The sequence below is a fragment of the Protopterus annectens genome, chromosome 1.part0, assembly GCF_019279795.1.
Source record: "Protopterus annectens isolate FY-2018-M chromosome 1.part0, PAN1.0, whole genome shotgun sequence".
NCBI classification, from domain to species: domain Eukaryota; kingdom Metazoa; phylum Chordata; order Ceratodontiformes; family Protopteridae; genus Protopterus; species Protopterus annectens.
This window is the reverse complement of record NC_056725.1, coordinates 696,813,060-696,827,079: the sequence shown is the minus strand read 5'-3', so window position 1 is coordinate 696,827,079 and position 14,020 is coordinate 696,813,060. Positions and strand designations below refer to the sequence as shown.

The 14,020-nt window shown below is 39.6% G+C and overlaps 1 protein-coding gene across 3 annotated transcripts in view; it reads left to right on the top strand.

Moving 5' to 3' along the window:
• Window positions 1–14,020, top strand: part of BLVRB (biliverdin reductase B) — a 464,958-nt gene that overhangs the window by 315,429 nt on the left and 135,509 nt on the right. For 2 of the 3 annotated variants that reach the window (XM_044062300.1, XM_044062309.1), the window contains exon 3: window positions 8,641–8,730. The exons of the other annotated variant lie outside the window; for it this stretch is intronic. In XM_044062300.1, the coding sequence (XP_043918235.1) occupies window positions 8,641–8,730 (90 nt within the window). The remainder of the gene's footprint in view (window positions 1–8,640; window positions 8,731–14,020) is intronic. 3 annotated transcript variants of the gene reach the window in all.

The window sequence follows — 14,020 nt, the reverse complement described above, 5'->3', positions numbered from 1 at the left end:
TGAACCTTGCAGCATGGTTGATCATTTAATTATTCAAACAACATCTCTCAGTAAATCTGTGATGGATGTCATTTTGGAAGCCAGAAGGCCTAGTACTAGAAAATCTTATGCTGATAAATGGAAGAGATTCTGTGCTTGGAACCAAGCACAAGGAATGGACACAGCAAAGCCCAATATTCCTCAGATTTTACAATATTTGGCTGAGATGCTTGACAAGGGCCTATCTTTTTCTTCAATAAAAATGCATGCCTCTGCCATCTCTGCTCATTACAACACAGAGCCTCCCCTCTTTTCTCATCCTCTGCTTAAACAGTATCTTAGAGGGGCCAAAAATGTAAGGCCTCCCAGAACATCACCAACTCCTGCATGGGACCTCAACTTTGTGCTGGAAAAACTCACTCTGCCTCCTTTTGAACCAGCAGCTACTGCGGATATAAAATTTCTATCTTGGAAAACAGCTTTCCTCTTGGCAGTCACTTCAGCAAGAAGGGTTTCAGAACTACAGGCTCTCATGGCTGTGGAGCCTTTTATTACATTACATGCCTAAGGTGGTATCCAGTGTGGCTCTTAACCAGACAGTTCACCTGCCAACATTTTACCCAAATCCGCAGAACAAGGGGGAGTGGATTTTGCATTCATTGGATGTACACAAACTACTAAGATTTTACTTAAACAGGACCAAATCTCTAAGGAAGTCTGAGCAACTACTGGTAGCATTTGCTGCAGGGTCAGAGGGGAATGCCATATCAAAGCAGACTATTTCTAAGTGGATAAGGCACTGCATTCATTTCTGCTACTTGCACCATGGTAAACCTTTGCCCAAGGGGATCCGGTCACATTCCACCAGGGCTGCCTCTACCTCAGCAGTTTTTCTCAGAGGGGTTCCAACCAAAAACATTCTAGAGGCTGCTACTTGGAGCTCTGTTCATACCTTCACTAAGCATTATCATTTGCCTCTCTTCTCCAAATCCAGGGCAGGCTTTGCCACTGCAGTTCTACAGGGCCTTATAGCAGCTCCTAATGCTATTTAGTTCCATCCTCCCATCCATAGCTTTGGGATTCTACCCAAATGTAATGACTGCAACAGTGAAACATGAACATAGTACAATTGTGTACACTTACCATAAATGTAGATGTTAGTGTATTCACTGTTGCAGTCCGGGTTACCCACCCACCATCCCCCTTTTCTATAACTTTTCTTTCCTTCACTGTATACTAAAGCCTTTGTGGTGTATTTGCTTTTAGATGAAGGTAAAGTTTATGTTGCTAAAATTGCTTTTACATATATTTCTGTTTATATATATATATATATATATATATATATATATATATATATATTTTTTTTTGCTCCCCATTTGGAGGACATCTAACATCTGGGGCAAGAAAAACTGAATAAAATGGCATCGGCTGCATGTTTTATACCTCTGACGACCTGACGTCATGGAAGAGGAGACAGCAACCGAGGCAGGACCCAAGACTTTGTTATTCAGGCCGACTGAGGGGAACCTGCCAGCAGATTACCCAAATGTAATGACTGCAACAGTGAATACACTCTAACATCTACATTTATGGTAAGTGTACACAACTGTACTATCCTAGCCTACATCTGAGGAGTGTGTGATTTTATTATTTCCAAATTGAGACTACTTCCAGGAGTGACCCTACTGAAAATGAGGACTGCAACTGAGAACTTGAACTGTGAGAGAGTGTAATTCTGCTCAGCATGTGTTGTCCTTGGTCACGGTACTGGAAGGAATTCCCCTTTACTCCAAGATACAGTAATCTCTGGGTTAGTGTATCAGAGTCTCTCCACTGGAGTGGTGGAGGTCTGTACTTTCAGTAGTTTCATAGGTCCTTACTAGGCTATTGATTGGTGAGGATCTTCAGAAGCTCAGCTGTGCATTCACATGATGTTGTACTTAATCCCTGGGTACAATTAAGCCACAGCTGGGCAGACATTTACATGTTATCCTTATCTGTAAGGGACAATTGTGCTAAGCAAGGGGTGAACTTGTGGTTTTCTATCCATTTGTACGTACTACACTGGAATAGATTGAGGCATACTTCTCTTTATGTAGAGAGGAAGACTATTCCAGAAAGGTTGTACTGTGTGATGTATATCTATCTCTCCAACATGTATGGGTGTTTATGCCACTGATGAACTTGCAGATGTTGTCAGTTGAGAGTGAGATTACCCCTCAGTAGCCTAAATGATAGTGAAACAGGACAAGGTTTTGATAAAGACAGTGTCGTTTCTGTTGTTTAGGCCCTTGATTTTCTTGCTGAAAAAGCTTGAGAGCCTCCAAAGATCATAAACATTGTGGATTTGGGCATAAGATGTGTTAAACAAGACAGCATGTTTAAAATATACAAAAGGGACTAGATATTTAAAAATGTGGCCTTTTTCCATAGTGTTACACCTGCTTTACAAAACCAGGAAAATATTGGGAACAATTGTAAACAAAAAGAGAAAGATTGCCTAAACCTTCAGCAAACGCATGATCAAATTGACTTGTTTTTGAGTAGAATGATTTGCAGGTCAAACTGAAGATTGTGGTATTTGAGAAGTGGAATGTAATGGACCGTTACTGGTGTTAAAAGCTTATTCTAACATCACATTGTTGGCTTGAGAGATTGAACTATTAGCAAAACTGTTAAGCTGACATTTTTTGATAATGTTCCTGTATTGCTTCAGTGTACAGTTGAAAAAATGCAGCAGGAGTTACCGTTATACATAGAACATCGACTAAGTCAGCAGCATCATACATACCTTTCAACCTCTTAGCACAAAAAATCTGGGCAAATGCATTAGTGGTGGAGGGAAGAATGTCCCTATTTTCAAACGTTGCTCGTATAAGCTTAAAGTTGGTAGAATAACAGTTTTTCCGTTGGCATGAATTTTCTGAAGGGTATAAAGTCAGAAAATAATGACTGACATTTGAGTTTCAGACTTCAATCCTCAGTGATTTGCTAGACAGGCAAAAATGTATGAGAAACAGACTAAAAATAAGAGTGACAGTCTGTACTTATTCTGCAAAAATTTGAACAATTGAAAGTTATAAGCAGCATGGTTCTTTTTAGACCTGGCAAGTTTTCACCAAGTTTGCTAGATTCTTTAAAAAAATGTATATGCAAAATTTCCCTTTGAAGGAATTTAAATTACTGCAGTATTAAATTTGCCTTTAGGGTCATACAGCAGTAGACTTTTTTTTTTATTTTTGTCACGGCAACTATTAAAATGCAAGAAAGAAATCTGTTTCTTTGTTTAGCACAGTTAAACTTGTATACAGGTAAGTAGAGAAAACCTTGCAGTCCTTTATTCGGCAGATCATTTCTTAGCTAGATGGCCTTCTGTGTGGAGCCTGCATGGGATTTCACCTGCTCCAGTTTTCTGCCACATATCCCAGACATAAGGTTGGGTGACTTGGTAACCCTGTAGATTGCCTTTAGTTGTCAATGCAGTATGTGAGTGTTCTAATGTGGACTGGTACCTTTCATCAAGTGTTTTTGTTTTGTTTTCACAGGTAAGTACTAGGTTAGCTGCCTTTGTGGGCCATTTTAAACCTAACCAATTTCCTTTTTGGTGCAAGAGTTAACCTATCTTGTTCGGTGTTAGTTTGGCCCTGCCCATTCCATGGTCAATTATGTATTCCCCCTAGTGAGAATAACAAGGGTCATATTGTAGATTTGATGGGGACCTATGCAAGGGATAAAGCATATAGGAGCTGCCTGTGTTAATATTCCCGGGGTAAATTTTCTGTTAGCCTTCCATAGACTCAGATTGCACTTAAATGTGTACAGCAATGAGCTTTATTTTATTTGGATGAAAAGTCTATCAGAGTAATGGTGTCCTCTGAATTATACTTGGCCCTCCAAAATGTTCTCCTGCAGAAGAGTATTAGATCCTGGCAGGATGTTTCTGATGCCATTTGAATTGCTAATGTGCAGTAGGTTTATCACTGTTGGGTCCGAGGGCAGAGACACCGGTCACCACCTCTTAGCAGTCTGTAGGCTGTAGAGTACAGAGACAGGGCTGTGAGGCCGTCCATATATGGATTATTTAGAACTTGTATCCTCTTAGCAAGGTATCCCTGTAGTTAAATTATTATATGTCTGGACAGATGCATGCCAAAGGGGGCATTATATTCAATGACTGGCACAATGAGAGATGAGTAAAGGGGGGGCAGTGACATCCCTAGATCTAGACACAATCCCTTTGTTTATAAGCTGTGCAGTATAGAACATCTTTCTTATGATTGTAGAGGTATATTGGTTGAAATGTAAGTACCTGTCCATATAATTTCCCAAATCCTCAACAACTGGGTTAAGTCTTAGGGGTGTATTGTCAGTTTAGTAGTTGTTTCCCAGGGTAGATGGCTTCCCAAAGGATACAATAATGTATTTTTCGGCGTTTAGTTTCAGACCATGATTCTGGCACCACTTATTTGTTTCAGAAAATCTTGTTGCAGGATGGTTAAGTTATTTGAATCTGCAGATGAGTGCAAGCTAGGAGCAATAATTGTATCCCCAATCAAGCAGAGCCCTTTGGTATTGCCATTACCTCAGAGAACTAGATGCAAAACAGGAAAGTTCCCAACATCAACCTTGAAGGACTGCAGTGGTGACTGTCTGTGGATTTAGCTTCCTTTTATTTTGATCTGCTGTGTCCAATCAGTGAGCTTTTTGGTAATCCAGCAGGCGATTTAGTGTTTATTTTAGCTTTTCTACTATACCTGATTGGGGGATTGTATAATAAGCTTTGGTCAGGACACTATGATTCATGTACTATTTCATGTTCACCCATTGCTTTTATCTCTTTGTATAAAATTCACCAGGATTAATCCAAAGTGAGACTGGTCCTGTGTTTGGTATCCTATGTCCTTATTGATTAAGTCCACGATTGGTCTTTCCATGGTTTTGCGTATGAAAATAGCAACCAGGAAAGAAGCATTTGCTAAAATAGCTCCAGCCTTCTGGAATATTCCAGAAGAAATAGTCTACTGGCAAAACTTAACATGTTCAAGAAACTTCTAAGTCTCACATTGCCACAACAAGCAAATGCAGCTGTTTCAGAGACTCTGGTTCATGTATAAAGCCTAATGCTGTTAGACACTCTAAACTAATTTCTTTTTCTGCCACACATAGCTTATCTATTTTCTTTGACAGTCATAATTCTTCCCCTTTTCTGAGCTTCTGTGGCCACTGGAACAGCAAATAAAAGCATGGCTTACTCTCTGATCGTCATGAGATATTTTTATGGTGACTACAGCAACAACTGTAGCTATGACAATATCTCTCTAACCTGAAAGAATTAACTTGGAGTTGAGATGCATTATTAATTACTTTACAAGAGGACAACTCATCTGCCACTCAGCTATGTTAGCTTTGTAGCATTACTACGTTACTGCCAGTTTACTGTACAGTATATCACTTTGGTTTCTGCTCCTACTGTATGTCCAGTTTAGGCTGGGACCATTACTAGACTGGTTTGTTTCATTTCTTGTAGGTATATGCGAGTGCTTCTAATCACATTTGCATTTATCTATGTGTTTAGGACTTTCTCAATTTATAATTTGTGTATGTAACATCTAAATGTCTTTTTGTCATGTACGAGTTTATGTATCAGCCTTCTGGCACCAGTTGTGGCTGAAAAGGAGGATCCTTGGACCAGTTCACTTAATGTGTTTAAACTGAATGAATGAGGATATGTTCTTCAGAGAGAATACCCCAAACCAGGCTTTCACCATGGAACCTCCAGCTGAGGCCTAGGGCACATTCACCTTGTGCTGAGAGCACATTCCATTGGGAAAGTAGTGGATTGCAAGCCACACAGACTTGAAGGAAGTTCTTTCATTTCCACACGATAGTCAGACATTCAGGACCGTTTTTGAAACTCAGAAGCATGAAGGTAATTATGGACTACACCAGAGTCCTGTGATACATCAGCAAATGGATGGGGTACCCACTCTTATTTGTTCGGGCTGGCAGTGCAGATGTGGCTCTGAAATTGAATCTCCATCTGGCAACTACCATCATATAATTATCCTAGGACAACTCCACTGTCGATCCACCCAAACAGATGCCCCACAGGAAAGTCGTTTCAGTCACTAATGAAAAACATTTGGGGGAGGGGTGTTCAAAGTAGACTGCTTCTACGAGGAGCAAAATGGTCAAATTCTGGCCAGAATATATCACACACAAAAGCATGCAAACACTCTTTCAGGATCAGAGAGTTCTGCGTCTGTGCTTTCCCTCCTTTTTCACTGTTCCCCATGGTAGTGCAGAAAATAAAATGGGAAAGGTTGGTACTACTACCCCTTCCCCAAGACGGCCCTGGTTCTTTCACTTAATCTGTCTGGCAAGGGAGAGAAAAACTAAACTTAGTTTTGGCTGACCCAGCTGCATTAACTGATATCAAATTTCTGTTCCACAAGACTTTTTTTTTCTGTTCTCCAGTAGAAGGGTGTCTTAATTGCAAGTACTCCTGTATAAAGGCCTTCTCTTTCATAAGGACAAGATTACCTTTTGTATTAATGCCTTCTTTATGGCCACAGTGCTGTGTTCATTCTCAGCCAGGCTATCCAGTTAGCAATGTTTTTTCCCTCTCCTTAGAGAGGGGTGAATGGATCTTGTGGTTTGCAGGCAGTTGACATTTGGACAGAACAAAAGATTTTAGAAAACGGAACCTGATATTTGAAAGGAAAGTCCAGCCTATTTCGAAACAGATAATTTCCAAGTGGAAAGCTCATTGTGTTTATTTCTACTGTAGAGTTGTAGGGCAGGAAAGAATAAAGGCTGATTGATGGCCAGCTATGTTTTGATCTAGGGGGCAAGGGCTGTCCTAAGGGGTGGGATGCTTAGCTCAGAGAATCTGGCAAATCTAGTCTTCCATGTGCAGCAGTTTACTGAAGAAGTAACTGCAGTACTGACTCACTCTAAGATGTGCAATTATGGCAAGCTGACTACGCAACATCACCCAAAGACTCCCTATGCTGTGGAATAAAATCCCGGTATATGTGAGGCAGAGCACCTCGCTGGCCTTGTTCAAGAGAAATCTTGACCAATGGATGGGAGATCGCAGATATACCCTAGGGATTACCTCAGTGTCACTGCTCAACAGAGGCACAGCAAAATAATGGGTATAGTTTCCCATACTAAAGGGGTGGCGTAAGCCACAAAACTATGGGCTAGGCTTGTAAATGCCCTCGGGCAGATAGCCTAGTATGAACCTATGAACTGTACTATGTGTAGCTTGGTGCATACAACAAAAAATCTTGCTACAGAAGCTTGGACTGTTGTAGTGCACTTCCTGGTGTGTCTAGAAGAGTAGATTCACTAGTCAAAAAGTATGCTCCACTGCATTTTGCATTCCTGCATGGGGTGTTTTGCAAACATTTTGGATACCTGAGAAACTTTAATAAAATCCCCATTAAATCATACTACACAGATTTGTCATAAGATGGTTTTCCAACACATATGCATAAATGAAATAGTTATTATGATAACCTGTGAGCATAGATCTAACTTTACTGAAACGTGGTATTGTGTGGTTTGAATGCCCCTTGCGGTTTTACTGATCAGATGGTGCAAAATGTTCCTTCTATATGTTAGGATGGGTGCTTGGATCAAATTTCTTAATCACTTACCAGGTTGCAAATATTTTAACATAGAGGGTGCTAAAAATTGTAATCAAAAATGTGAAATGTATCATAGTAAGCAAGAAAGGTAAGCTGTGTGCTCAGATGAGCACTTTGTTTAGATTATCGTAGTTCATGCAACACTTGAAGAGACGTGAGTTATTTGCTTTGATTGTTATTCACTGCTTGTGTTCATCAAGTTATGTATTTTCTTCCACCTGCAATAGTTATTCAAAAAATGAATACACTGCCTTGCCATATTACTACCATTTTCACTAGGTAATGGGCATGCCTAAAGAGGAACCTCGCCAAATTTCCTAAACACTGATTAGTGAAATGACCTACTCAGTCAGAAATTAGACAGATGGAGGCAGAAGGAAGTAAACTCTGTACTACAGGAAGCAGCTCATTGTCTTAATTTTCTGCTCCAACTTCCAGACTTGAACCTCTGTGCTACACTGGCATCTTGTCATTTTCTCCTTTTATGCGGCCTCGTCTCTTCCTTTTTATACCAATTGGGTATGCATAGTGAACACTGCTGTAACCCTACTGTAACCCTGCTGTAACACTGCTGTAACCCTGCTGTAACTGCTGTAACACTACTGTACTGGCTTTTTCTCAGTGAAAGAGGAACATGTATAATGAAGTACTTGAGGAAATTACATGATAGGGTTTTATGATAATTCTATGATCAGTGTACAATACTGCTCTTAGTGTTGTGCACTTGTTACCCAATATATCTCAATTTAATGCCCAAATTGTTATATCTGTTTGATTCTATTTAATGAACTGTTTCGGGCCATCTGTAAATGGGCTGTTGTTCAGCACTGACTAACGTGGTCAGCAAAGTGTAATAAGCAAATTAAAAAGCGGTGCTAGTATTCCTTTCCTTGCATTTAAGTGTAAAACCTCACCCTTGAAAATGTACTGTTATTATGTAAATGTGGATTTCTAGAAAGGCAAGGAAAATGATTCTTGTCCATGTGTACATTTTTTTCATTAGGTCCTACTACAGTAATGTCTGAAGGTACGAAGAACATAGTAGAAGCTATGACAGCCTTTGGGATTAAAAAAGTAATTGCCTGCACATCGGGTAAGTCAGAGTAACCTGAAAAAAGTTCTCTCTAAATAGGCAAAATACTCAGATTTTCAAGAAGTATTGCAACAGTTAATAATAGCAAAGGTTGTTCTTTCTTTCTGTGGTATTAGTATAATGTTTCCCGGCACTGTTGTCAAGGCTAGAGCAAGCCTTCTTCATCAGGTGTTACTGACATTCTTAATACAGCCCTTTAGGACATAAACGTGTTGCTCTTCAGTTATTGCCTTTTACGGTTGGATGAGTTTTTCTAAGAGGTGTATAATGGTATCTATGATAGTTTTGAAAACTCGTGTTTTTTCTGTCTCGTTAGAGTTTGTAGTTTTTCCTCAGTATCTGTTGTAGCTGTCTGACTTTGTCTATCCATTTTGTAATTATCCATCCAATTCTTAAACTGATTGTCCTGTTATGGGTTGGAGTAGAGGTAAACAAAACAGGGTAAACCAGACTTCACCATCTTTAGCAACAGTCCAGCTAATTACAGTGGGATCCCAAATCATTCCTTGTAATGAAAAATACTTTCCCAGAGTCTATCCCTGTACCTTTTCCCACTGGGTCATGCCAAGTACACTTCCCATGAGGAAATCTTTGAAGGTGACCAAACCACATAATCTGACTCCTCTCAACACAAAACCAGTGGCTGTGCCCCAGAGATTGTTCTGGACGTCCAGCCTTTTCAGTGTCTGAGTGACTGAGAGGTCACATAGAAGAACCTCATCTTTGCTGCTTGTATCATTGGTCTTATCTTTTTGGTTACTAAGCAAAGGTCATCAGATTGAGGATGGGGACACAGACTAGCCAGTAAATTGAGAGCTTTATTATATGATTCTGTTTTCACTTCACCACAATCTGGTATAATGCCTGCAGAACTGCTGCTACTGACCCATCCATTGGCCAGTGTTCTGATTCCTGTCTGCCTTTACTTGTGAACAAGACCAAGGTTACTTAAACTCTTTCACTTGAGGTAGTGGTTTCTCTCCACCTGCAGATGAGCTTTCCACTCTTTTTTTTTCTGGGAGAGAACCATGATTTATTATTAGGATGGGCAGATTTTCATCCCAGCTGGTTCACACTATAATGAATAAAACTTTCAGGGGTGCATGAGCTCCAGCTGGGAATTTGATCCTAGCCAGAATGACCTCACCAAAGACAATTACTTCTAAACTGCCTTTAGTTTTTAACATTCAGGAAAGCAATAAACTTTCCTTGGCAAGTACTGTATGAATAGCATTATACACTGATGTGAAGTTTAAGTAGATCTGTTAATTTCTTTTGTAATTATTAAAAGAAATAGCTTTGTAAACCAAATTGGAGAAAACATTACAATGTGTTCCCTTTAATCTTGCTTTTCACTAGACCACTTAAGTTTACAGACTTAACCTCTGGAGATGTAGCTTGATCACATTTCTCATGCAGATTGATGTCCATTAAATACAACTAGATCTCTTATATAGAAACAGGAAGCAAAAGCCTTAAAGCTTAGATTTCAACAGTGTAATAGTACAAGGTGTTTAACATTGGCCAGAGTACTGACTTCTGTTTTTAAACTTTGGTAGCCATTAAGATGTGAGACTTAAGCTTGGCTTTGGAGATGCCCACTTACAGGCTCTGGAGGTCTCTCGTTGGAGAGGGGCTGCCAGGCCATCTTGATACTATGTTTTTTGACAGAAGTAAAGATGCATTACAGAATAAGTCTTGTGGTTTAAGGTAACATTGTCTTTTATTCCTCTTATTAGGGTATTGTTTAAGTGCAGTTTGGCCTTAAAGTCTGTCTATTGCTGCTTAATGCAATGTCCTTTAAGGGAGAGATCTTTTTGTTTTAATATAGATGTTCATTGAGTTCCAAAGTTCGTCATTTTTCTTGACTAATGCAGTAATACTGGCAAAGTTATTCTCATGTGCCAGGTCTCTTCTTTTTTTTTTAAACTCCATCAGTGTGTCCAAAGTAGCTGGAGACATTTTGTGTTGAGCTTGGACAGCATGGAGACCTTAGTGATGGCTTTAAGGGGTAAGCAGGATTGAGAGAGCTTTGGTGTGATGAAGGGCTTCTTCAGCAAGGACCATCTCACTGTTAACGGTCTGTACTTTTTTATACATTTCTTTGTCTTCCAAAGAGAATATTGACATTCATGGGAGAATTTAGGCTTTCTCCATGCATACCTCTTGCTGCACATTACCCAACCTTTGCCTTGTGAGCCAGCAATTTTGCAATTCGTAGCACTGCTGTGACTAACATTATTTCAGTTCTAAGAGCAAGTCTGTCTGGATGTATTCACATATAAAGAATGAAATATGGGGTAAGAAAGTACTGATTTTTAGTTGGTTAAAAGCTTAGTGGCCCAAGCAGTGCAGAAATTCAACTAGTTATTTTACAAAAATTCTCTCTAAAATTCTGGATAATGTAAACTTGTTCTAGCAAGAGGGTCTGAACTACATATCAGACAACTTGTTTGTAGCTCTGTAAGTAAAAGTATCTTCTCCAAACAATTTCCACCCACTATTTCAATGTCAAAATTCCCAACTCTGTCCTTAAGCAGATTAATAATACTGCCATTCCAAATAAAGTCAAGAATAATCAAAACAAGCTCACCTCTCTGAAAAAAGTCGGGGGGGGGGGGGGCTAAAATTCAGGATATCACAAGGTCCCAAGAAAACTGATTTGTGCAGTCCTGGCATGGTTCATACTCCTAGAAACATTGGTAGAATTAATGCAGGCTATCTCCATGGACCCGATGGCACAAGACGTTTGGAATCAGAGGGGTTCTCAGTAGTAGTGGGTGTGCATCATGGCTCAATTTTGTTAATATTAATGATGGACTACATTAACATACAGGTCAGAGGTAACAGATAAAGTTGGTCTGTGTAGATGTGGCATTACAGGCACACCTTGAACAAGAACTTCAGCAAATGATAGAGGAATGAAATGCAAAAGTGAAGGCACACTAGATGAAACGGAGTACAGCTAAGACTGTTGTCATGGTAGCAAATTGGGGAAATCAAAAGAAGCTGAGATTTGAGACAGAAGGGAAAAGTAGTGGAACAGATGAACAGCTTCAAGTGTCTGAAAGTCCTGGCTGAGGAGAAGGGAAGCCGTAAATGAAATGGTCAGAACCAGACTCATAAGAGGCTGCAGAAAACGGGCAGTGTGTGTCAGGACAGTGTGTGGATGAAAAAATGCCAAATAAGCTGAAAAGTAAGGTGTACAAACCAGTGATGTGACCATTACTGTTTTATGGTACAGAAAGCTGGGTAGGGAAGGCAGATCGTCTTAATCACTTCTAGCGTCATCAACTGAAGTGCCTCAGATGGGTTATAAGATGCACATTGTGGAACATAAGAAATGAGGACATGAGAGCAGAAGTCCAAGTAGCTCCAGTTGCACAGGTCGGAGAACAAATTAGTGATTCAGGCACATGTATGAAAGCAAAAACCATCTGGTGAAGATGATTTGGGACAGACAGGAAGAAGGCAAGATCTTCTTCTTCTTTCGGCTTTTCCCAGTTAGGGGTCGCCACAGCGATTCACCTGTCCGCTCATGATTGGCAGTGGAGTTTTACGGTGTTGAGTTGCCAGCCCGGCACCCAACCTTCCACAGAAGGCGCACACACCTAGGGCCAATTTAGTGTGTCCAATCCACCTACAACATGTCTTTGGGACGTGGGAGGAATCCGGAGCACCCAGAGGAAACCCACACGACCACAGGGAGGACATGCAGACTCTGCACAGAAGGCACCCCAGCCAAGAATCTAACTGGAGAACCTCTTGCTGTGAGGTGGCAACGCTAACTGCTGCACCACCATGGCCACCCAGACAGGAAGAAGGCAAGATTTAAAAAAAAAAAAAAAAAAAAAAAAAAAAAAGGCATCCAGTAAAAAGATGGATGGATTGTGTGAAAGAAGACCTGTGACACTTGGACATAACTGTCAAGGAAAGTAGAACACTGGCATTAAGTCGAGAGAGATGGTGATAGTTGATATGAAGGGAAAAAGCAGGTTGGGAATGATGAAACTTGTGGATTTCATGTTTTTCTGCTCTTTTAGTAGATAATGAATTTAAGTTTCAGATTACATTGTTTGGTCACAGAACTCGACCTCGGCCCGAATAACCCTTCTGAAGAAACATAAGTTGTCTGTGGAGGTTAGTCTCAAAGCACTTCCATTCATTGATAAACACTGGCCTAACTTCAAAAATCTGCCTCATTCAGAAACTAAATTAATAAAAATTGCCACCAAATTAATGTCCAAGTTTTAGTTTTACAAACAATCTAGTTTCATTGGTTAATAGTCTACAATATTGTAAATAATGCAGATATTTTTAAATTGTTTTATAGGGTTAGTTTTATTTTATTAGCAGTTTATTATGCTAGGAAGTATGGTTGAGGAAAAAATGTTTAGACTTCGAAGAAATGTGTACCAGGAGAGTGATAGTGGAGTGTACATTTTTGGGGATATTTTAGATTTTGCTTTATAATTATAAGCCTGTATACAATTTCACATTAACTTGTCTATAATAGCACAACATTTTAGGCTTTTTATGTACTCCCTGGGTCATGAGAAACTGATGAGGATGGCTGAATGGATGGATTCACAAGAGAAGTATTTGGACATTTGGTATAAGAAAGCATCAGATCTATGCACAAAAACACTCCTGTCCAGGGATCTATGGAAAAATAGTTAAATATGAGGAATTTAAACAGTACTATTGTGGCTGTAAAATTGAAATTTACTGTCTTCAACTGATGTTGCTGTTTACTTGTTGGACAAAATAGTTTGCTTGTTTAGTGCTAAAAAATACTTTTCCAGACCATTCTTAATAATCCTGACATTAAGATAAACAAATCATTACAACATTCTTTACCAAATATAAGAACAGCATTCTTTTATTCTCCTGAATGGGATACTCTTTCAGGAACTAACAAATATATGGGTTTTAAATCACAGGATTAAGTTTTAAATCTATATTAAATTGCAACCTCCAAGTCCAGTTTGGAATAGCTTGCCAAAATGGCTGTTGCTGTCCCCTGCCTAGAATATTCTGTTTGGATTAGTAAAGACGCGATAAATCAAACTGCTAGATTTCCTTATTGCAAGCCAAAGCTATGGGACAGATTTCTATGGAATGAAAATACAGATCTGAACTGGGATCAGTCTGTTTTGGACCTCCCCTTATAAAGTTATCCCTTTTCTAAATGTAACTACATCCTATTTGCAATTGTGGCCATTCCAATGCTGTTATAACTACATCCTATTTCTAATCAACTGTGGCCATTAAAATACTACTGAAAAGC